Below are 22,002 nucleotides of genomic sequence, written 5' to 3' on the forward strand. Positions count from 1 at the left end.
CAGCATCATTACTCCAGTCACATGATCCTTCAGAAATCATTCTAATATTATAATTTGCTGCTCAAAAAACATTTATTATAACTATTATTATTATTATTATGTTGAAAACAGGATTCTTTGATGAAGTTAAGAAGAATAGCATCTATCTAAACTAGAAATATTTTGTAGCATAAATGTATTTATCATCACTTTTGGTCAATTTAAAGCATCCATGCTAAATAAAAGTATTAATTTCTATAACCCCCCTCCCCCCCCCCCCCAAGCTTTTGAATGGTACAGTGTATGCACTTTTTGTTTCAGTTAAATGCTGATCTTTGAATCGTTCTATTCATCAAATAATCTTAAATATTGATAATAATAATAAAAAATGTTTCTTGAGAAGCAAATCAACATTAGAATGAAGAATTACTGAAGGATCATGTGACACGGAAGTAAGTAGCCTAATGATGCTGAAAATTCAGCTTTGATCACAGAAATAAATTACAATTTAAATATATACTCAAATAGAGAGCAGTTACTTTTTTTAATTGTAAAAATATTTCACAAAATTACTGCTTTTTCTGTATTTTGGATCAAATAAATGTAGGCTTGCTGAGCAGAAGAGAGTTCTTTAAAAAACCGTACTGTTCAAAAACGTTTGACTGGTAGTATATATAGAAATGTTATACAGTCGTTTAGGGTCTACAAGGGTCCTGTTTTTGATTGTCACACATCACAACATAATGTCTAAATGTTGGTTACAGACAAATTCTCAGCTGCTTTGTCAGTATGTCACGTGATCAGTCAGCTGACGCTATATAAACTGGTCAGGTCGCCCGGGACGTTGTACTGTGTTACCGTCAGAACAGACGGACTCTTTAAAACACAATTCAGGATTCACAACCGCCTACAGAGACGTTGTTCTCATGCATACAGCCCACACGTCACACTACTTCTATTCGAGGATAAACACGGTTTCCTGAGCCGTCGGCTGAGACTTTATATGTTATGACAGGGCACTGAGAGAGTTTACCGCCGCGCATCCAGCATGAAGCGTCCAGTGTTCTGCTTCTCCACCGTCTGCGCTGTTTTCATAGTCTGGACATTGTTTTCGGTGCCTTGGGGTTCCTCATACCCTCTCGAGGGAGGAACAGATTCGCCCCAGCTGAGGTTCGTGGAGGAGTTTGATCGGTTTAAGCTCGGGTTCAGCTGGCACAACATGTCCTGCGTGGTGTGTAAAGCGATCTTCGCCGCGCTTGACATCGCGCTGCTGGTGAGACGAGCATTTACTACTTCTTATCGTCTGTTTTAAACTCCCCTGGCTTTCCTGTTTGTAGAGTTAAAAGTAACCTTGATAGTTTCTTTTGGTCAGCATGACGGAGCCTGTGACTAAACTTGTTGAGCTGCCTAACTAGACAGCATTTTTCGGCATCATATGCGCGTGCGAGCTGACTGTGCCCAAAAATGCTGTCATAGTAGACCGAGACATTTAGCTTTTACACAAACTATTATTTTAAAATATCCAAATTATGCTTTTTATTCATGTGTGTTTTTATTGCAATATATAGACATTTTATATTAGTTTATTATTATTAGAAGTAGTACTATTAATTTTATGTGCATGTTATTCATTTTTTTAGACACGCACACTGTTATTTGAAATAAACATTAATGTGTATATAATGTCAGTAGCTATGCTTTTAATTTAAAGTATTTTATTTAAATATTATTATAATGTATTATTTATTGTTGTTATTATTATATACCTTTTATGTCAATATATTAGTTCTCTAGATGCACAAATTATTGACTATTAAATGTATTGAATTTTTTAATATAATATTTGAATATAATTTTATATGTATAATTCTGTATGTATTCTATAATTTTGATATACATTTATTTAATCATTCTTATATTAGCTTATTATTTTTTATATATTGCTTATTTGCTTACTTATTGCTTTATCCTAAATCTTTATTAACAGAGTGACTCAAACAGGGAGCGTGTGGCGCATGCTTTAGGAGAAGCCTGTGTTCGACTGCATCTGGCTGAGGCGCAAGTATGCCGAGAAATCACTGAGCTCTTCCGAGACGATGTAATCCAAGTGCTCCAGGAGTCCGTCCTCTGGCCCCCAGAGGCTTGCGCTCTACTGGTTGGACCTACGTGTGGCCATTATGATCTTAATGCCCCCTGGAATGTGTCCCTGCCACAGGTCCCCAAACCCCCAGTTAAACCGCCCACCCCTCCCAAACTGGGCTCTCCACAGAGCCGGATCCTCTTCCTCACAGATATCCACTGGGATGCGCAGTACGCCGAAGGCAGTCTTGTGGACTGTAAGATCCCACTGTGCTGTCGAAATGCCTCTGGAAGGGCCAGTTGGAAGCACACTGGAGCCGGATACTGGGGCACGTATGGCAATTGTGATCTGCCTCTGCGCACAGTGGAGAACCTTTTCCAAAACGTAGCCAAATCTGGTCCGTGGGATTGGGTTTACTGGACAGGAGACATTCCAGCACACAACATCTGGTCTCAGACCCGGGCACAACAGCTGAACGAGCTCGTCACCATCACTAGACTCATACACAAACACCTGGGACCTAATGTAACTGTTTACCCAGCGGTTGGGAATCATGAGAGCACTCCGGTGAATAGTTTCCCTCCTCCGTTTGTACATGGGAATCGATCATCTCACTGGCTTTATGAGACCATGGCTGAGGAGTGGGCACCCTGGCTGCCAAAGCAAGCCCTGGAGACGATACGGTAAAGTACTGATGGAAAAGATGTTATTTTGGCTAAATCTGTCACATTAATTAACATCACATTTTGGAGTATTGTCACTGAAAAATTCACAATCAAATTATTCATCCTCTTGTTAGTTAAATTGTATTATTTTTATTTGTAATATAATATCATGATGTTATTGTTTTTATTTAATTGAATTATTTTTATAACCGTTTGATAATTGTTTGTTTATTTATATTATTTTTTTGTAATATAATATCATGTGGTTATTTAGATATTGATGTCCTCTTTAACATTTTGTTGTGGTGGTGGTTTTACTACTATATAATTTATTTAGTATTTTATTATTATTACATTATTACTATCATTATTGTTATTAACACATACTTGTATGTATGTATGTATTTCTTCTAGGCGTGGAGGGTTTTACACGGTTGAAGTTGAGCATGGTTTGAGGGTGGTGTCCTTGAACATGAACTTCTGTGCGCGAGAGAACTACTGGCTAATGGTGAACTCCACAGACCCCGCGGGTCAGCTCCAGTGGCTCATTAATATACTACAAGAGTCGGAGAACAAGGGAGAGAAGGTACTAGTTTACAAACATCAGAGAAAGCTGAAAGCCTCTTATTTTGTATTAAGAACATAAGAAAACAAACGACGATCTTAAAGCCGTTTGCTCGCTGCAGCAGTTTTTGTGGGTTAGAGGGTGTTTAAACTTCCAGGCAACTGATAACGAGTCAGACCAGCTAGAAGCAGATGTGTGACCCTTTCAGTTTTTGACTTGCAATTTTGCTGTTGCACGTTTGTTTGTATTTGCACGTTATATATTAGATGCCAATGATCCTTCTACTACTAAATATTTCTCAAATTATTTTGTAAGACGGTCCACAATTCTTTTATTTATTTATTTATTTTTATTTTTTTTGTTCTGTTTATTTAATAACCAGATCTAACCAAAGTTCTGTTTCCGCTGGTCTCTCTCAGGTCCACATCATCGGTCACATCCCCCCGGGACTCTGCTTGAGCAATTGGAGTTGGAATTACTATCATATAGTGAACAGGTCAGTCACTTTTCTGTGAACTCACTGTATGGGTCATCCTGCCCTACACAAGAGTTCACTTTCATCCAGTGTAACCCGTGGCTGAATCAACACAACTGCGTGACTGCAGCCTAAAGGTTTATAACAGCTCCACAGTGTCTTTTATGATCAGTGTTATACTGTTGTAAAACTGGGTCATGTTGACTGTAACTGCGGGGTTTTGAGATAATTGTATTTGCCATTTGCCATATGTACTGGGAGGTGTATGTAATGCAGTGGTTAATGGTTCACTTTAGCAAGCAGTCTGGTTCCTTCCTCTATAATTCTCTTTTATTTTCCAGATATGAAAGCACCATAACTGGTCAGTTTTTTGGACACACGCATTTCGATGAGTTTCAGATGTTCTATGATGAAGATACATTGAACCGTCCACTAAGTGTGGCTTTCATCGCCCCAAGTGTGACCACTTATGTTAACCTGAACCCAGGTACTCGCTGTACGATACTAGTTGTTTTTATTTAATTCAAAATTGCCAAATTGTGTCCCCCCCCCCCCCCCCCCCCCCCATCTTAAAATTAGTTAAATGTTAGGCAGTGTGTAAATATGATTGACACAACGTGAGTTGCTATTAATTTTTTAACGTGTACAAATTTTGGATGAGAATTTCAGACTCTGTGTGCAAAGACTTTTAATGTTATAAAGTTTCAATTAAATGCTGTTCTTTATTCATAAAATAATCATTAATCGTATAGTGCTTTCTACAATATATTTTTTTAAATCATTTTATTTTATTGCTTTTTTTTACTTGCCATGTAGTTATTTTTTAATTTTAGCATTGTTTTATGTAGTTACATTTTCTGTTTAGTTTTATTTATTTATTTTTTGTTTTATCATATAGTTATTTTTATTTTAGCATTTAGTTCACACAAAAGTGTTGCTTATTGCTATAACATGCTTTTTCTTTATGGTCAGGATATCGCGTATATTACATGGATGGAAACTACCCCGGCAGCAGTCGCATGGTTTTGGATCACGAGACTTTTATTCTTAACCTAACTCTAGCCAACAACAAGCCCTCAAAACCTGACCCCAACCCATCCTGGACCTTACTGTACCGTGCGTCTGAGGCCTACGGTTTGTCCACACTCTTCCCATCAGACATGGACACTTTGATCAAAGTCATGAAGAATGATGATCGTGTCTTTCAGCGCTTCTGGTACCTCTTTCATAAAGGCCACGTCTCAAAGCCCTGCACAGACACTTGCAAGACGTCACTAATCTGCCTTCTGCAAAGCGGACGATACGACCTTCTAACACAGTGTGACGTCATACACGGAGACAAACACTCTGTTAGGAAGACAATGTGTTGAGAAAATATGAAAGTAGAGTTCTAAAGGGTTTAATACCACACCAACGTCACAGACACTTTCATTTGGACTTCTCTTTTTAGCGTTTGTTACGTTTGTACTTGATCATCAAAAGCTGACTTGCTATGGACATTGTCAAGATAAGGTTAAAAATCAGCAGTTCTTGTAAAGATGTGGCCTTTAGAGCAGAGAACCAAAGTGAAGTATATCTGGTTGAAAGTGGAACAGGTGGTGACTTCACTGAATCATGTGGCGTGTTAGTGCCTCATAAAAACCACAACTGCTCAAACATCTCAGTCTTCATTCTCACTCATATGGCTCAGTGTGATTTGCGTCACACTTGATCGGATTGTGGTCTCACTTTAGAAGTGTTTTGTGTTATCACTTCCTGCATTGACCTATAGTTTCCACACTGCAGCCTGTTGTAAAAGAAAGTGGTTTGATTCAACCACAAGTCATTAAACTTGTTTTAATTGCTAATGCAATGATGAAGAGATGATCGTGTGATTGTTTCTGTGTGCTAAAAATGATTTTGCAATTCTAGTAGGATTTTGTGAATGTTCAACTGGAATGTCTGACGGTCTTCTTGATCAACTAATTCTTTTGCAAGGCGAGTTGTTTAAAGCCTTGTGCAGTACAGTTCAAAAGTTTGGTTTCACTGTTGTTGGAAAAATTCCATTTTATAGAGCAACTATGCATTCGAAAGTAACGTTAATTATTTCTGTTCCAAATCAATGCTATTCCTTTGAACTGTAATCAAAGTGTATTGCAGATTCCACAAAACTGAGGAGTACAACTGTTTTCAACTGATAAAAATGAGAAATTTTATCAAATATAAATATTCTCAAGAATTCAAAACTTAAACCAGAAATGACTCTCTTCCATTTAAATATTGAGGATAACAGCAACATTCTAGGAACAAGTTGGCTGAAAATAAGTATCCTGTGAATGTGTGAAACCTATAAAGCATCAAATGTGACGCAGTGCAGGACAGAACCACTAGGAGTCAGTAGATCATGCCTGATGACAGTAAGTACTCAAGAAATATTTAAACCTTTTGATGTGTAAATGTTTGATATGTAAATACTTTTTTGAATTTATTTCACAGAATAATTTGAACGGCTGCCAAAGATAAACAGAACCACAGTACAAAAACAAATACTTTACATAAAAACAACCACGCAAATACAATGAAATGAAAATATTTTTTACAGATTCAAATCTTTTATATCGGTAGGTTTATGTGGAGTGTTTACATTGGCTTCAGTTTGCCGCTTATCATAAGGACATATCAAGAGATATCTACTTATACAAAAGGACTAAAATAGCAAACTATATCCACTGTCAGAGAATTTTCTTCTCAAGGGCCTGTGAAACACAACGTCACTCCAAAGTCCTCCTTATAGATGTCCCAGGTCTTTGATTTGTGTGGATTATCCAGCTCCTCCCTTGGGAGATACAAGCTACAAAACAAACAACAACACAAAGATTTCAGCTCTCAGAAGAGAAAAAAAAAAAAAACTTCCAAAACTAGCGACAAAAAAAAACAACCCACCTGTTGTTCTCAACAAAAGAGGTGTTAAACCAGAAATAGAAAGGACAGTCCTCGTAACCCTTTGGCAAACCCTGGAGAGAGAGAAAAACGGAAGTTCAAGCAACAGCGAACCTCATTTAAACGTTCTGCCGACACTTCATCAAATACATGGGTCAATTAAATACTAAAATAGTGGAGACTTACAGCACTGGACTCAAACATGACCTTCACATCTCCAGTCACAACAGGCCCTTCCTGTAAACTGATGACCACCGCATTGTTACCGGTGTCAGGAAACACCTGGGAAAAAAAAAACATGACAGGATGATCAGAATGATGTGGAATGTAGCTACTAGTAATGTGCTAATGGTACACCAGTAGTAAAGTAGCTAGCTTTGCCCTTATTATACAGAACATAGAGAAACGTGTTGACAATCACGTCTAGATTTAGACACGTACCGCACAGTTCTGCTGTTTGGCACAAACACACTGGAAGACGAGCTCTCGCTTCACTATGATCTTCACCTTCAGGTCACTCCCGTTACCCTTCCCTACACCTGAACAACAACCAAAGCCACGGGAACATTACACTGCTCCTGTACAATCTACCATAGCTTTTCCTTGGTTTACTTAAAGTGAACATTTGTTACTAAATATTAATTTGCATGAAAATACATTTTAATATTAAATATATAATTCAATATGAATATATGCAACAATGTTTACACTTAAAATACATATAATTTCATGTTCAATATATATTAAATATATTGTGAATAAATACATTTTAAAAATATATATATTAACTATATTTTATTAATCATACATTTTTTTTCATATTATTCAATATGAATATAAAATAAATGCAAGGATATTACATAAATTTCAAATGTACTGTATACGAACTACGTATTATGAACTATAAGAACTATGAACTATATATTGCTGTTCTATATGTGACCCTGAACCACCAGTCACATAGGTAATTTTTTTTTAATAATAAAAATAAGTTTTTTTTATTTGATTTGATTGAAATTGATAAATAAACTTTCCATTGATGTATGGTTTGTTAGGACAGGACAATATTTGGCCGAGATACACCAATTTGAAAATCCAAAAAAAAAAAATCTAAATATTGAGAAAACCACCTTTAAAGTTGTCCAAATAAAGTTCGTAGCAATGCATTCACAAATCAAAAATTAAGTTTTGATATATTTACGGTAGGAAATTTACAAAATATATTCATGGAACATGATCTTTACTTAATATCCTATTGATTTTTGATTTTGACCCATACAATGTATTGTTGTTGGCTATTGCTACAAATACACCCATGCAACTTATGACTGGTTTTGTGGGCCAGGGTCACATATAGTACTTTTTCATATTCAGTATCTAAATTTTCACATGTATATATTAATAAGTTTTATAAGTAATATATTTATAATAATTGACTACAGGCTGGGTCTTACCTGCGATGGAGTGGATTCGAATGCTTTTTATTTTCAGGCTCTTCTGAGGTGGTAGCTGACGGTTGTACTGGTTCTTCATGATCTCATAATAACCGACGTACCTACTCTGCAAGCGCAAAACAAACAGAAAATTGACCAATAATAATAAAAAATAAAAAAAAGACTAAATGCATTCACTGGTTACTGATGACTTCCAATCCGGTATCACACACACCTGTGAGGGAGTTTCAACACCCTGGAACTTCGAACTCGTACTTTTATCAGTCCGTCTCTCCCCAAAGTAGTCCAAACTCTCCTGTAACATGGTTTAAAGCAAAATGTAACTCATTCTTAGATGAGAAGGGTTCTAAATGTAAACATGGATGAGCAGACTATACCTGCGCACTCTCAAACTGGTCGCTGTCGATGAGCCACGTGCACACCATCGTCCCAGTCCGCCCTATTGAAAAAAAAACAAAAAAACATTACACACTTCAGACACTTCCTGTATTCACAAACCACACTGAATACCACCAAACGACAGACCTTTTCCTCCTTTGCAATGGATGGCGATCACATTTCTGGAGTCTGCCGCCATCCAATCTCTAACACAGGCCGTGTACCGAGGCATATCTCTGACAGCATTAATAACAAACACAGCTCCAATCAAGCCTCAAACCTTGCTAAAAATTCATAATTTGATGTTCAGTTGAGGTGACAGCACACTTACTCAAGCGTCGGCACGTTGTGGTCATCTATCATAACACGCTCCACTCTATAGTGAAAGAACTTTGGATCGTAACCCTTCTCACCTGAAACAAGATGTCAGATTAGCCACCTTCTTTATCATTCCTTTTAGAAATTATCTGTACGGGCAATTAAGAAAATAATCTGATAAAAATCATAAAGAGAATCATCTACTTACTACAGAGGTTAAACACCTTGTAGTGATCCAGATGTTTGGTGTCCAGGAATCTAGCGACCTCCTAAAATGTGTCATTTATGTATTCATCATACAATTGTTGCAATGTTTTCTGAACGATTCAAATATGTGAACTATACTACGACGTATCTTACTCTGATTGGGTTCCTATAGAGTGCCTGCTTTCCAGAAGATGGAAAAGACATGGCAATGACTCTTTCTGAAGAGACAGAAGACCAATGATGAATCACTTTGGTTTGCTAATTAATTCATTCTGATGTTGTTTATAATGTTTTAAATTAATTTAAAATTATACATCTGATGCAAAATTAAAGGAGAAAAACATGAAGACGAACTACAACAAATAGCAATCAAACCTGTGACATAAGTGAGGTCCAGATCAAATCCATCTTTTTGGTACCGTCTTTTGTTCTCAGACACCTATGAAAATTATTAGATCAAGTTTATGCATTTCATACAACATAAAAAGCTTTACATGAGAGTGAGAAATGTGAAAGAACATATGTTTAAGAATATATAAACAAAAGACAAGAAAAAGACTAAATAGAAGACTAAAAATTAAATAAGGAACAGAAATACAAGTTTAAAAGAAGAATGAAAAGTACATACACTGCAGTCAAAAGTTTGGATATAAGTTTTTTTTTTTTTTTTCATAGTATTACTCATTTTACTGTATTTTTGATCAAACACATGCAGCCTTTGAGAGCACATGCGTCTTTAAAACACAAACAGATTAAAAAAGGGTATCTGCAGGATTTTTCGGCTCAAATTTAAGACTTTAAGATCTGCACAAATAAAATTAATATTGTATGAGAAGGGTTAAGCAATGTCTACGGTAACATTTGAAACTGTAAAATGACGGTAAAAAGCATGATTTACAGTTCAGATACAGGTTTTCCACAAAAACAATAAGTTTTATGAAATTAGAAACTTCATATTTCAGCCTTTAAACCATTTTTAAGATAAAAGATGAGACAGAAGTATCAATTACTACATTAAACAATTATCAATCAATCAATTATTATATTAATTAAATAACATCTAAATATATTTTACTGTTTTAATTGTTCAGATTTTTATAATGCATTATCTTGTCAACTCTGCATGTTTTCTGAGTAAAAATATGGCTCGATTTTCACTTTGTCTGAACAAAAACAGCAGACTTGATTATTAAAAAAAAGCTAATTCATTCTCTGGCTGCAGAGATGCCAGAAATCCCACTCATTACCGAACTGGCTAAATAGACACAATCACAGTTATTATAATGACCACACCACAAACTGTGACGAACAACATTTTCTTTGTTTAAGTCACTCACCATTCTCCTGGTGACCTTCTCAAGCTCTTTCTTCTGAGAGGCCAGTCTGAAGACACGTACCAGAATCAATATCCTCAGAGATCTCAGGAAAGTGACCACCCTGCAACCGCACCATTTTAATATCGTTACACTTCTAGAATATTGGGTGAAATGTGAGCATGTTGAGAATGTGTTCTGTTAAATCTGCTGTACCTGGGAATCAGGCTAGCTCCGGAGAGATCGGTGAATGCGTAGATCATGGTGACCACCAGGGTAATGAGCACAATACAAGCATCTATTATATTCAGTTTTGAGCTGAAATACACTTTGAATCTGAGAAAGAAGATGATTTAATAATGGTTTATCAGAAATTGCTAAGGAATAGATCCTGAAAATGTAAAATCTTTGCACCAGCTTTTGATAATGCTCATACTATATATATATATATAACCAATATTATTGCAGTGCTTGTGGACCGTTTAACTTATTTTTGTTTTTGAGCTCTAGGAAACTGGTCCAGAGTGAAAAAACTCTTTAGGGAAAAACAAACCGGAAATGTGTTTCCTGCAGATCATTTCCTATCACGAGCAACTCGTCATGTCAAACATGAACACTACAGCACTATTGGTTACTGTCAGTCAGTCTAAAGCGTTTGGTAAATTGTTCAAATGTGATGCAAGACAAAAAACTAAATTCGCAAAATTACTTTGAAAAACTACTAACCCTTCCACGTATACACGGAGCAGCACATCAATGAGGAAAAAGAAGGAGATAACAAGAGAAACGGCCTCCATTGCACTTCTAACTCCGTCACTACCGTTGGAAAGGGACAAGTCCACAATGACCAGAATAATATCCACAATGATCAGTACCAGGCCAAAAACACTGCAAATAAGAAGAGAAGCAGCCTATTATATCACACAAACAGTCTAAAATCTACTTTTATTGGATTTTATAGGTCCTAGGAGCCTCTTTTTATGACATTCTGAAACTAAATGATCCCACTCACCGAAAACCAAAAGACATCACAAAAGGAGCTATAGTTTTCCGGACACGACTGCAAAACAAATCAAATGCAGGATGAGACATAAGAATATAAATCTTAAAACATCACTATGTCAACAAATGATAAGCTTACTTACTGGTACATGGTGTCTGGGTCCTCAGTTTCTTCCTTTCCATCATCGATCCGCACCTCTGCCTCCTCTTTCACCCCATTACTGCTCCAACAAACATGGATAAAAGATATAACATTACAAAGTCATTTGTTAAACACGCAATTCTTCTGGGAGTAGTGCTGAATATACTGATTAAAAGTTGGGGGAGTAAAGGTCATCCTGCTGGTGAAGTGTTAGTAACTTCAACTGAATATTATTCACTTACCCATTAACTTCTTTTGAATCTAACCCAGGGTTGAAATGCACAGATGTCATTTTTACAGGAAAGTTTCGAGTTTCTCTCTGGGAAAAAAAAAAAAAAAACTAAACTGCAGTTTACGTAAAGATAGCATATAGACTCTTATATTAAATCATTTTATCGTGAGTTTATCAAATTCAAACTGAAGCTGCATGCTTACAAACACAAATTAATCTATTAATGAGTTATCAATCAAACAACACTGAAAAATAAAGCAGAATTCGGTCTAACAAACCAAAACATGACAAAAGATGTGCTTACTTTAGACCAATAAATCCTGAGAGGGTCCAAATTCAAGGTTTCTGAGGTGGATTAAAAGATTTTCTGATTAATATCCCATGGACTAATCCCGAAAGTTGTCTGCACCATAAAGTTTCGAAGTATGAAGCCCTAAATTAAAGAAATATAACAAGAAATCATTTGTTAGTTTCAGTCTGACTCTGAACGAGATCGTATCAAAGGAATGCCAGCTTTGGGAAAACTGATACAAAACCAGTCAGAAAGCGCATCCGGGAAACAGTTTTCCTTCCCTTTGCTCGACTCGCAGCTTTTCTGTTCTCTGAACAATCACATGTCCCTCAAACCGTCTTTCTGTGTCAGGTCTCCATGATTGTCTTTACGAGCGGTGACCGTCCCGTGATTTTTTGTGATAACAAAGGAAGGAGGTTCAAAGGTTCGCAGTAGTTTTCTTATGTCCTCCATCCACAAGCACATTCACACCGCCCTCTTCACTCCTGATGCAGACGTAGCGCTTTTTAACTTCCTCGTGCGCTTAAATTAACATGCACACAAAATACGTATGGCGAGTGGAAACGGTGATAACAAAACAAATGCGGTATTGTACTTCGTAGTGTTAATAAAATATGGTTATTAAAGTGCCTTTGCGCGCGCGATACAAGTATCTATTATGTTTTCTTAGGGGCCAAATACTCCATCTCCTCAGTAATTGTAAATCCTTGTGGATACCTTTTTTGTGAAAACTTCTTCATAAAAGAACGAAGTAATGATTTGAATAACATCTAAAAATCGTCTGTTAAAGGAACAGTTCATGCAAAATAAAATTCTTTAATTTCCTCATGCCTTTCCAAACACGTTGGCCTAAATGACATTGTTTTCTGTGTAGTGACCCTGGACCACAAAACCAGTCAATTTTTTGGAAACTGAGATTTAGACATCATCTGAAAGTGGAATAAATAAGCTTCCCTTTGATGTAGCTATTGTATGGTTTGTTAGGATAGGATAATATTTGGCTGAGATGCCATTTGTAAATCTGGAATCAAGCCAAAGAAAAAAATCTAAATATAGAGAAAATCGCCTTTAAAGTTGTCCAAATTAAGTTCTCAGCAATGCTTAAAAGAAATTACGTTTTGATATATTTACGGTAGGAAATTTACAAAATAGCTTTATGGAGTTTTGGCATAAAAGAAAAATCGATAATTTTCATACACTGTATTGCTGGCTATAGCTACAAATATACCCCAGCGACTTAAGACTGGTTTTGTGGTCCAGGGTCACAAGTATAGACATTTTAAATGTAAAGATGAAAAATTAAAATGAGCTGCCTATCCTAAGTATTCAGTAAGAAAGGTGTCGCCTACTTACTATATTGCTAATCATAATATTAAAGGTTTTGTGTGTTTTCTGTGGAACAGAAATTCCACATAAATTATAAAGAAAACAATTGTAGGTTGTTGCTTCTGGTATGTGTGGAATGGGGGAAGATGAAGCATCTTTCTGACTCAGTGGACAGACTAATGTGGACCATGCGGAACCAGCAGTGCCTATAAATATTAGAAATGAAAGTCTGGAAGGCATTTCATTGACACCTAATCTGGAGAAGGGTAAGAACACCATGTTCTGTAAGTATAGATTTATATTTAATAAACATTTATGGATATCTTTTTACAAATATATGACTACATTGCTTATTTTTTCTTACTTGCATTTAAACATTTCAAATGTTTGTATTCTAAACATTACAGTGTTGAATGAAGATTAAATGGAAGCTTATGTTTGCTACATATTATGTGTTTTTATTCTTGGACAAGATTAACACATTTCTCCACTTTCACGTAAAGAATATTAGATAGTCATGTCACAGCTGGTGTTTATCTTGGTGTTTCATGCTCTCACATTTCTTCAAACCTCAGTAAGTTTGACCAGAATTTCTACAATATCTACACATTAGAAAAACAGCCTATAGAAGAAGAAACAAAAACAGAAGAATAATGTTGACTTTGGTTTGTTGAGGCAGAGGAAGAATGCCAAATATCTGAAGTGTTGAAGCTGAAGGAAGAGATTCAGATGCTGAATAATAAATTGCTGATTGGGGAATGGAAAGTTATGCATCTGCGTAATCACCGACGGTTCAAGCTGGTTCCCAACCTGGAACTATCACTGGAACACAAGAAGACCCCTGAAAACAACACTGAACCTTTACCCACCCTACCAAGTACTGGAGGCTCATTATTAGTTCATGACAAAGGTAACTTCTATAAGAAACCTGTGTACGTTTTTAATTTGCAATTAAACCTTTTCATAATTTTATAAGAATTGATTAGGAACAAATTTGTTAAAATTATGTTTAAAATCTGTATATGAAGTTTTTTTTTTGTTTTTTTGTTTTATCTGCCGGGAGTCTCAAGTCTATTTATGTTTTAAGTTTTATATTTTATTGTATTTCTTGAATTTTAACAGTTTTATTGCTGGTTAAACTGACATACAAAAGGGAAAGAAAAGTGCATTTGTGATAAAACAGAGTACTTCTAAAAGAAAGTATAGTTCAAGCATTATTTTTTCTATCATTTATGTCTGTTAGATTGTTCCGAGTTGTATGACAGACTAAAACCAGGGAGCGGATTCTACAGGATTAAACCCAAACCGTCAGTTGAACCATTCCTTGTATACTGTGACATGGAAGATGGTGGGGGTTGGACTGTGATTCAGAAACGAATCAATGGGAAACTTGATTTTGACAGGTAAGTCTAATGTCTTTGTACTAATGAATATTTTTGAGTAAAGTTTATATTCTTACATTCAGACACACATAAGTATGATCAAATCGCCATTTCTATTCACAGAAAGTGGGAAGATTATAAAAATGGATTTGGTCATTTTCAGTCAAGCAAAGATGAATTCTGGCTTGGAAATGATCATATTCATATCCTGCTTAATGATGGTAAGATTTCTATACAAGCTGATCACTCTGCTTTTCTGTTCTACAATAATACAATTAAAATCCTCTTTAGGTGAAAATGTGATGAAAATTGAACTGATGGACTGGAAAGGAGAGAGATCCTATGCCATGTATGACAACTTCAGAGTGTCAGATGAAAAGGTATGGTAACACTTTAATGTCTACTATTCCATCAAATTCCTCTTTGCTCACATAATTCCTCATCTATCCTCAGGATAAGTACAGGCTGCACTACGGGATGTACAGTGGTCAGGCAGGAGATGCCCTGTCCGGAGGGGCCAATATGGTGGAGCAGTGGTCAGCCTCTCATAACGGCATGCAATTCAGCAGCCGGGACCAGGATCACGATCGCTATCAGCAGGGAAACTGTGCTGTTGAGAACAGGGGAGGCTGGTGGTATAACAGGTGATGCTGAGGGCTTTCTGGACTTTATGGTCACAGCTTTTTTGTACACTAAACACCAAATTTTATGTTACCTGTTGCCTACTTACAGGTGTCATGCTGCCAATCTTAATGGGAGATTTTATAGAGGTGGGGAGTACAAAGCCAAGCATGATAATGGTGTGGTCTGGGGCACCTGGAGAGGACTGTGGTACTCTCTCAGACGCACAGCCATGAAGGTCCGGCCCAGCTCCTACATGGACAACTTAGGGAGTGGAGTAGGACCTATTGAGTAGCACGACAGCTAAACAGTCTCATCATTCACATTTGTGTATTTTACAGTGTATTAACTATAAGATTTACAAGGTATGTGCCAAAAGTAAGAAAGGATATTAGGAACAAAAGAAAAAACTTATCTTGGTAATACCAATAAACACACTGTCTTACATATTACAATTACGATCTGATATAAAGTAAAATACTATGCTTACTATTATTTTTGTAAAAAGGTAAATATAATAATACAGCATTGCATGCAATAGCATACAGTGTGCATACCATAATAAAGCAGCATCCAAACATACTGAAAGTCTTGATTAAGATTTTGTATCAACTATTTTTATCTTACATAGTGTATCTTTAACATGGTTGACAGTAAAACAAACATTCATTAAAGAAATGTGCTGTATGTATATTTTCACCTGTTCTACAAAAACCTGAGAATTTACATTTTCCAGTGTACAAACAAATCCAACTGTGTACAAAATATTCTTGAGATATGGATACTGTATAAAGTCCATGACAGTGCTTTGCATAAGATCAAAATGGCTTTTCAAATTAATAGTCAAAACCCCATAAATAAAAATAAAATTGATCATAGGTATAATTTCAAGTCTTGAAAACATTAATATAATACAAAATCTGATATGCATGTCCACATGGAGCAAAAATAACCTCCTACTATTAAAAACAAGTGCTTCATTCTATTAAGACTTTTATAAGTTTGCGTTTGCTTCAGCAGAGTGACACAGGTTTGATCAGGTGAGTTTATGAATAGTCAAAACCTCTACTCCATCATCCTCACCCAAGTATCCAGAAATGTCCAACATGTGCTGCTCTGACTCTGTGAGACTATACGGGGAGTTGCTGTAGTCCGCAGAGAGAGGAAGGCTACGACAGCGTCCCCTGCGCTGCTCTGAGGTAGAAAATGTGGAACTGCGTTGCCTTTGGCAGGTTGATGAATTAGCCTCTCGTAGCTTTCTGGCTAGTATATTCCTCTGGATGGGTGAAGGACCTCTTCTACTCCAGTTCTGTTCTGCCCGTTCAGCTCGGTCCAGTGCAGAAGATGGGCTTCGAGCCACGCAATGACTGTCCACCAAGGGCTCTTTCATTGGTGTCACTGGAACTGAATCTTTCGAGTTTGACTGAGATGGGGGAGTGCCAACCCATGGTCTTCTCCTGTTGTCCACTGAGCTATCAGTTATTCTAGGACTGGAACAAGACCAGACCTCAAGTTCAGGAAGTGTATGCTCCCAAGGTCTGCTTCTACAGCTCCCCTCTGGTAGCTGGCGAGGAGTCACCTGGGTCATGCTTCTTTCCCGGTAGGGTCGGGACGGGGGCAGCTGATTCTGGTTGTTCTCATGGAAGCTTGAAGTTCTCCTGAAGTTGGGATTACTGGAGTATGGCAGTCTACTGCGCTCTACCATCTCCACCCAGTCTGCCGTACGCTCAAGGCGATGGGAACTGGCACTGAATGAAGACTTCGGGGGACTAAGCAACAAATCCACCTTTTGTTTGTCTGTTAAAGCATTGTTTTTGGGAGGCCACATGGGTTCTGGAAAGGGAGACCTTATGCGGAAGTGACTGCTGCTTGACTCTTCTGGGCTGTCAAGTTCTTGGGGCACTGGAGTTAGACCAGTTGGGGTTGAAGCCATTGCTTCTAGCATAGTGTCATCGACTGGACTCTGGGACACATGGTAGACATGAGTGGCCTCTTTTAAGCCCTTCTTCTTCATCTCCTTGAGCTGCTGTTGAGCCAATCGGTAGCCAAAAATAGGTGGAAGCATCTTTTGGCCAGAGGGAGACATCCTCTCCGAATCTTGAGAAATGGGAAGAGGAAGGGACACGCTCTGTTGATGAGCCAAAACACCTCGGTCAAAAGGTCCTTGCTTTGCAGGCAAGGTAAGTCCCTTCTGGAGGGGAGCTGCCTGGAGACTTTCTGAGAAACTGGGTCTCTGCATGCTGTGACCACAGATAGAAGCCTCATCAGAGTTCTTCCGACCGCTGGGAGAGTGCAGAGATCCACGGCGCATGGAGCTGCACTTTGGAGCATGGCAGAGTTTTCTCCACACCGTGATAAAGATGGTGGCCAGGATCACAGCCAGGCACAGGGAGATCCCCGCCACTACCACTAGATTCCCAGTTAGGGGTGAGTTGACAGCTGGCGGAGGGGTGAGGGGTAGAGGTGGAAGCTCCTCTACATAAAGAAAAAACTTTTTTTCTGAAATAATTTGTTCTGAAAAAAAAAAAAAGTAGATAAAAACTGTAAAATGCTTACCAGTGCAATCTTCTAGTGAACAGTGTGACTGCTCTCTAACCATGCCAGTGCATTGCATCCCACCACTAGAGGGCAGCAGACATTCACGAACACGCTCTCGCACCCCTTCTCCGCATGTCACACTACAACCACTCCATGGCTGCCACGGTCCCCACATTCCTTTAGAGCAATGATACGTATCAGAGAGAAGACATACATTAAACATATTTATTGTATTATACATTAATGTAAATTGTGTCTCAAGAAAATGTATATTATGCTTGCTTATTAAAATCCTCGATAAGATGCCTAGGCATTTTCAGTGTTCTGGGTAAATGTTAGCTGGTTGCAATACTAAGTTTAATACTTTGGGTTAGAGGTTAGGGCAGAGGTGTCCAGTGCTGCTCCTGGAGGGCCACTTTCCTGCAGAGTTTAGCTCAAACACCTGCCAAGAAGTTTCTAGTGATCCTGAAGACATTGATTAGCTTGTTCAGGTAAATTTAATTAGGGCTGGAGGCAAACTTGGCTGGAAAGTGGCTGGTCAGGAATAGGATTGGACACCCCTGGGTTAGGGGTTCAAATCACTTATCCTAAGTATAAACAACAGCAATAGTGATAAATGACTAATACTAATTAGTGAAATTAGCAAATTAATTAACAGATAAAAATAATTAGGAATGTTTGCATTTAGGTTATTTTATTCAACCTAGTGTGATTCTGTCAGGCATAAACATAAAATTAAGAACAAATCAGTGGTGCTGCTAATTCCAGATTAAATTAGCTATTTTTTGCACGTTCAACAAATAAAAGCAGACTCACTTGTATGTCTTTGCACAATCACACAGGTGTGGGCTAAACTGGGAGCCTTACTGTAGACGAGTGTGAAATGGAAGCAGTACTTATTCCTGCCAGGGTCAAAAATGGAGCAGTTAAACTCAGTCGCATTCTCCCCTTGTGTGAGGAAATTGAAGGCCAGTTGAGAGGGAGCAGCCATGTCATCACTCTGTTCCTTATAAAGCAGAACTTTTCCATTTGTAACTGTACAGGGAGGAGCGATCCGATGAACAGAAACGGCTCCCTCGCAGCCACTTTTATAAATGTTATCCACAACAAGCTTGTAGGAGAAGATGCTGGACAGGTAAAGAGGACCAGAGGATTTGATGTCTTGCTGGATGTGAGGGGATTTTAGAGAAATCTGGATGAAGCCACGCTCTGTCAGAGGGGATGCACATGGCATTTCCAGATGTTGTGACCTAACTACTTTAATATTGTGTCTTATCTGGTTCTGCACCTTCTCAAAGGTGTTCCTCCCTACCTGGACTTGTTCCAGGTAGCTAACGTCAAGGAAGAGAGTTGAGGCTTTGCTGCTAGAACAAGGATGGAAGTTGTCGTTAGTGTACACTCCAATCCTAAAGTCATTAGAGCTCCGGTTGTTGCTGCCACGATCTACAACCAGGTGAAAGGTGGGCCAGTGGACATGCAGAACTGGACTCCACCACCAGATGGCACTCCTGTTAGACACACCAAGGTTGTGCTTCTGCTCTAGTCGGAATCTGAAATTACCTGCATACAGGAAGCAAGAGCAGTTGAACTCCAGTGACCCTTCTGATTGGTTAAAGGGAAGCGACCTGGAGAGTACTGTAACATCCCTGTCCATGTCAATCAATGACACTGTCAGCCTGTGGTCAGTGAAGTTGCTTTCAGTGCTGTAATCCACAAACACACTGGCATTGCTCAAGGCGATGTGCATTGATGGCCAGAGATGGATCCCAGCCATTGCTACACAAGAAAGAAAAAAAAATTAATCATATTAATAGACCTAAAACTTTTTTGATTTGATGAACAGTTTGAATCATTGCTATTACTATGTTCCCTCAAGTAGCATAAAGTAGCCAGGAGTGAATCTACTCCCTGTAGCTAAAGAAAATGTGAGTGATACTTAACCATGCCAAACTCATTGTCATGATTTTGGGTGAGTGGTTTCCTTAGCTATGGATTCTGAAGGATTCTGAGTGGTTGTTAGCATGTAGGCCTTTATGCAGTTACACTGATGTTCTGTGTGGTTCTAGGTGGTATTTACAGGTCAAACACTTACAGTAGTCTCTACGGTAGTGGTCCTTCTCTGGCTTCTCTTATTTTCTGCCAGGATAAAACCAAGTCTGATTGCTAAAACATTAGAAGACTGACAACTACAGGCCTGGAAGAAATTTCACATTATTTCTTCTCTTTTTTTCGGCTTTTCTGCTACTTTTATTGACAGTGACTGTCTGTAGGACAGAAAACAATATGGAGAAAAGGGAGGAATGTGCTCTTTAGAAAGCGAAAACTCACCATTGCCAGTATATGCACCACAGCCCATTGGGACGCAGCACACCAACCACTAGGTCATGACTTCAACTAAATTGGTCATTTTTTTTCAGACCCAGATTAGATTTTATGGTTTATCTCTAATATTACTGTAGATTTAAGGTTGTGCATTTGGAGCCATATGTAAATACTATACTACTACGTTATATTTAATAATAATGCAACACTGAAACAAGTTTAAGTTCTACTGCTGCACAGTACTGTTGTCTATTCCTGCAGTATGAGAACTTGAGGAGGCATTGTGATTTACAAACGCTGTGTGTGTGGGTCACTTCCTGCAGAAAAAACAAATACATCCAGGGGAAGAGAGTGCAGGAAAAGTCAGTGACCCTCCCTTCCCCCTCCCTCCATTTTCGTCTCCAACTGAACTCAATTCACCACGGTGCACTTGAAACTGCCAATCACTAACCTTCATGTAAACTCTATTTTGCATGAGAAGCAGAAAAGTTGGATTATATAACTGAACATTTGTGCTGTTGTCATGATTCCTGCGGATGTAATGAGAACTACATTTTTTTATTACACCTGTTGCATTGCAGGTTTGGAGTTCCTTTCCTTGCCACAGTCACCTATGGTTTTTGTAAGGCATGATGTTCCATAAAGCTGCTTTGGCATACAAATAAAGTTGACTTGACTAAGTTCCAGGTTAAACTGTTCTTTAAAATGTAAGGACATCTTCTCACCAAATCCAATCAGGAAGAGCAGCACAAATAGGGTCGCTGTAGGGAAACCCTGTGTCATTCCGACTTCTGCGGCCTCTTATCTTTCTTTGTCCACATCACCCCAATCCGCTTTTATTTACTCTGTCCTGACACAGATCAAATTCAATAAGACACAAGATATGAATATGTTCATTCTCCATACCACACCTGACTCTTTCACTGGACTATGGATTGGTAAATTGGAAAGATGTATTTGAATATCTTTCTTGATAATCTCACATTTTAACACATAGTACATAGACTATTCAGTATATGCATATATAGGCTACACTTACTTAATAAAATATAGGCTATGCACAATAGCTTTTCTTGATTTGTATTATCTATCCAAACATAGAGCAAGGCATAGTTATAGAAAAAAAATAAGATTTCTGACTTAAACGTGACACGTTTAGTTAGGTTTTTTGAGGCAGTTATGTATAATCTCTATAAAGAATATAGAGGGAAATATAAATATAGGCTACATTCTATATTAATATAATTTCTATTCATTATATTTTATTCTAAATATAGAATTATTACAAAATACTACATACTATTATAAAACAAAATTATGTATAATAAATGTATGACTAGTAATGCTATAGGCTACTGTTCCTGGGGCACAATACATATGAACACCCTAAAAACGTTCAAATTCCTATTGCTTTTTGTTGTAAACTTACAACTCGTATTGTCCAGATATCTGTTCTCTTGAACTTATACAAAATAATAAAAAAAAACCTTCATGCATTACGGTTCTTACCTGTCGATAGCCTTCGCTTAAATGCTAAAATTAAAGGTAAATAAAGGTATAGAGGTAGATGATAAAAGTATTTTACTTACATATGACATTGAGTCGGATGTATACCGTTGTATTCTTGTATTCTGGACGGGCTGAAAGGCATCACGTTACCGCGAGTTTTGTTTTTAAGCGTTAAATGAATGAACGTCTCGCTCTGAGGTACGCTCCAGACTGAGACAGTGCTCGCGCGCTCCCTCGCTTCCTCTACCGGCGCTATTAGGGAAATTAAGTTAGGATGCGGTCT

The 22,002-nt window shown here is 37.7% G+C and overlaps 4 protein-coding genes across 7 annotated transcripts; 2 read left to right on the forward strand and 2 right to left on the reverse strand.

Annotated features, from left to right (window-relative positions):
• Nucleotides 1-781: 781 nt before the first annotated feature.
• Nucleotides 782-5,997, forward strand: LOC306866174 (sphingomyelin phosphodiesterase-like). Its single transcript, XM_079411248.1, has 6 exons — nt 782-1,252; nt 1,967-2,742; nt 3,139-3,310; nt 3,709-3,785; nt 4,106-4,251; nt 4,737-5,997. Exons 1-6 carry the CDS (start codon nt 1,028-1,030, stop codon nt 5,132-5,134), a joined length of 1,794 nt encoding a protein of 597 aa, XP_079267374.1. The 5' UTR covers nt 782-1,027; the 3' UTR covers nt 5,135-5,997.
• LOC306866175 (phosphatidylinositol 3,4,5-trisphosphate 3-phosphatase TPTE2-like) lies at nt 5,845-12,525 on the reverse strand. 2 transcript variants are annotated; one of them, XM_079411250.1, is made up of 20 exons: nt 12,266-12,502; nt 12,034-12,162; nt 11,740-11,816; nt 11,499-11,576; nt 11,366-11,413; nt 11,080-11,241; nt 10,570-10,689; nt 10,378-10,477; nt 9,416-9,479; nt 9,194-9,258; nt 9,042-9,102; nt 8,847-8,928; nt 8,663-8,751; nt 8,515-8,576; nt 8,352-8,432; nt 8,138-8,243; nt 7,125-7,222; nt 6,870-6,965; nt 6,687-6,757; nt 5,845-6,594 (listed from the first exon to the last, which is right to left on the reverse strand). In XM_079411250.1, exons 3-20 carry the CDS (start codon nt 11,787-11,789, stop codon nt 6,492-6,494), a joined length of 1,536 nt encoding a protein of 511 aa, XP_079267376.1. In that variant the 5' UTR covers nt 11,790-11,816; nt 12,034-12,162; nt 12,266-12,502; the 3' UTR covers nt 5,845-6,491. The 2 variants fall into 2 exon arrangements, with proteins under 2 accessions (XP_079267376.1, XP_079267375.1); XM_079411249.1 differs by having other exon boundaries at nt 12,034-12,525.
• A 1,339-nt stretch (nt 12,526-13,864) lies between these two features.
• LOC306865392 (fibrinogen-like protein 1) lies at nt 13,865-15,645 on the forward strand (the record flags this gene model as incomplete). The annotated part of the gene is made up of 7 exons (XM_079409964.1): nt 13,865-13,921; nt 14,023-14,257; nt 14,591-14,750; nt 14,853-14,950; nt 15,021-15,109; nt 15,183-15,373; nt 15,462-15,645. 7 exons carry the CDS (start codon nt 13,865-13,867, stop codon nt 15,643-15,645), a joined length of 1,014 nt encoding a protein of 337 aa, XP_079266090.1.
• Nucleotides 14,399-21,967, reverse strand: LOC306865391 (thrombospondin type-1 domain-containing protein 1-like). Of its 3 annotated transcripts, none has more exons than XM_079409961.1 (5): nt 21,800-21,967; nt 20,936-21,060; nt 18,705-19,664; nt 17,907-18,065; nt 14,399-17,825 (listed from the first exon to the last, which is right to left on the reverse strand). In XM_079409961.1, exons 2-5 carry the CDS (start codon nt 20,991-20,993, stop codon nt 16,387-16,389), a joined length of 2,616 nt encoding a protein of 871 aa, XP_079266087.1. In that variant the 5' UTR covers nt 20,994-21,060; nt 21,800-21,967; the 3' UTR covers nt 14,399-16,386. The 3 variants fall into 3 exon arrangements, with proteins under 3 accessions (XP_079266087.1, XP_079266088.1, XP_079266089.1); XM_079409962.1 differs by having other exon boundaries at nt 20,936-21,055; nt 21,800-21,931; XM_079409963.1 differs by lacking the exon at nt 20,936-21,060 and having other exon boundaries at nt 21,800-21,936.
• Between the last annotated feature and the right edge of the window lie 35 nt (nt 21,968-22,002).

This window comes from Barbus barbus (genome assembly GCF_936440315.1).
Source record: "Barbus barbus genome assembly, chromosome: 47".
In the NCBI taxonomy this organism is placed as follows: Eukaryota; Metazoa; Chordata; class Actinopteri; order Cypriniformes; family Cyprinidae; genus Barbus; species Barbus barbus.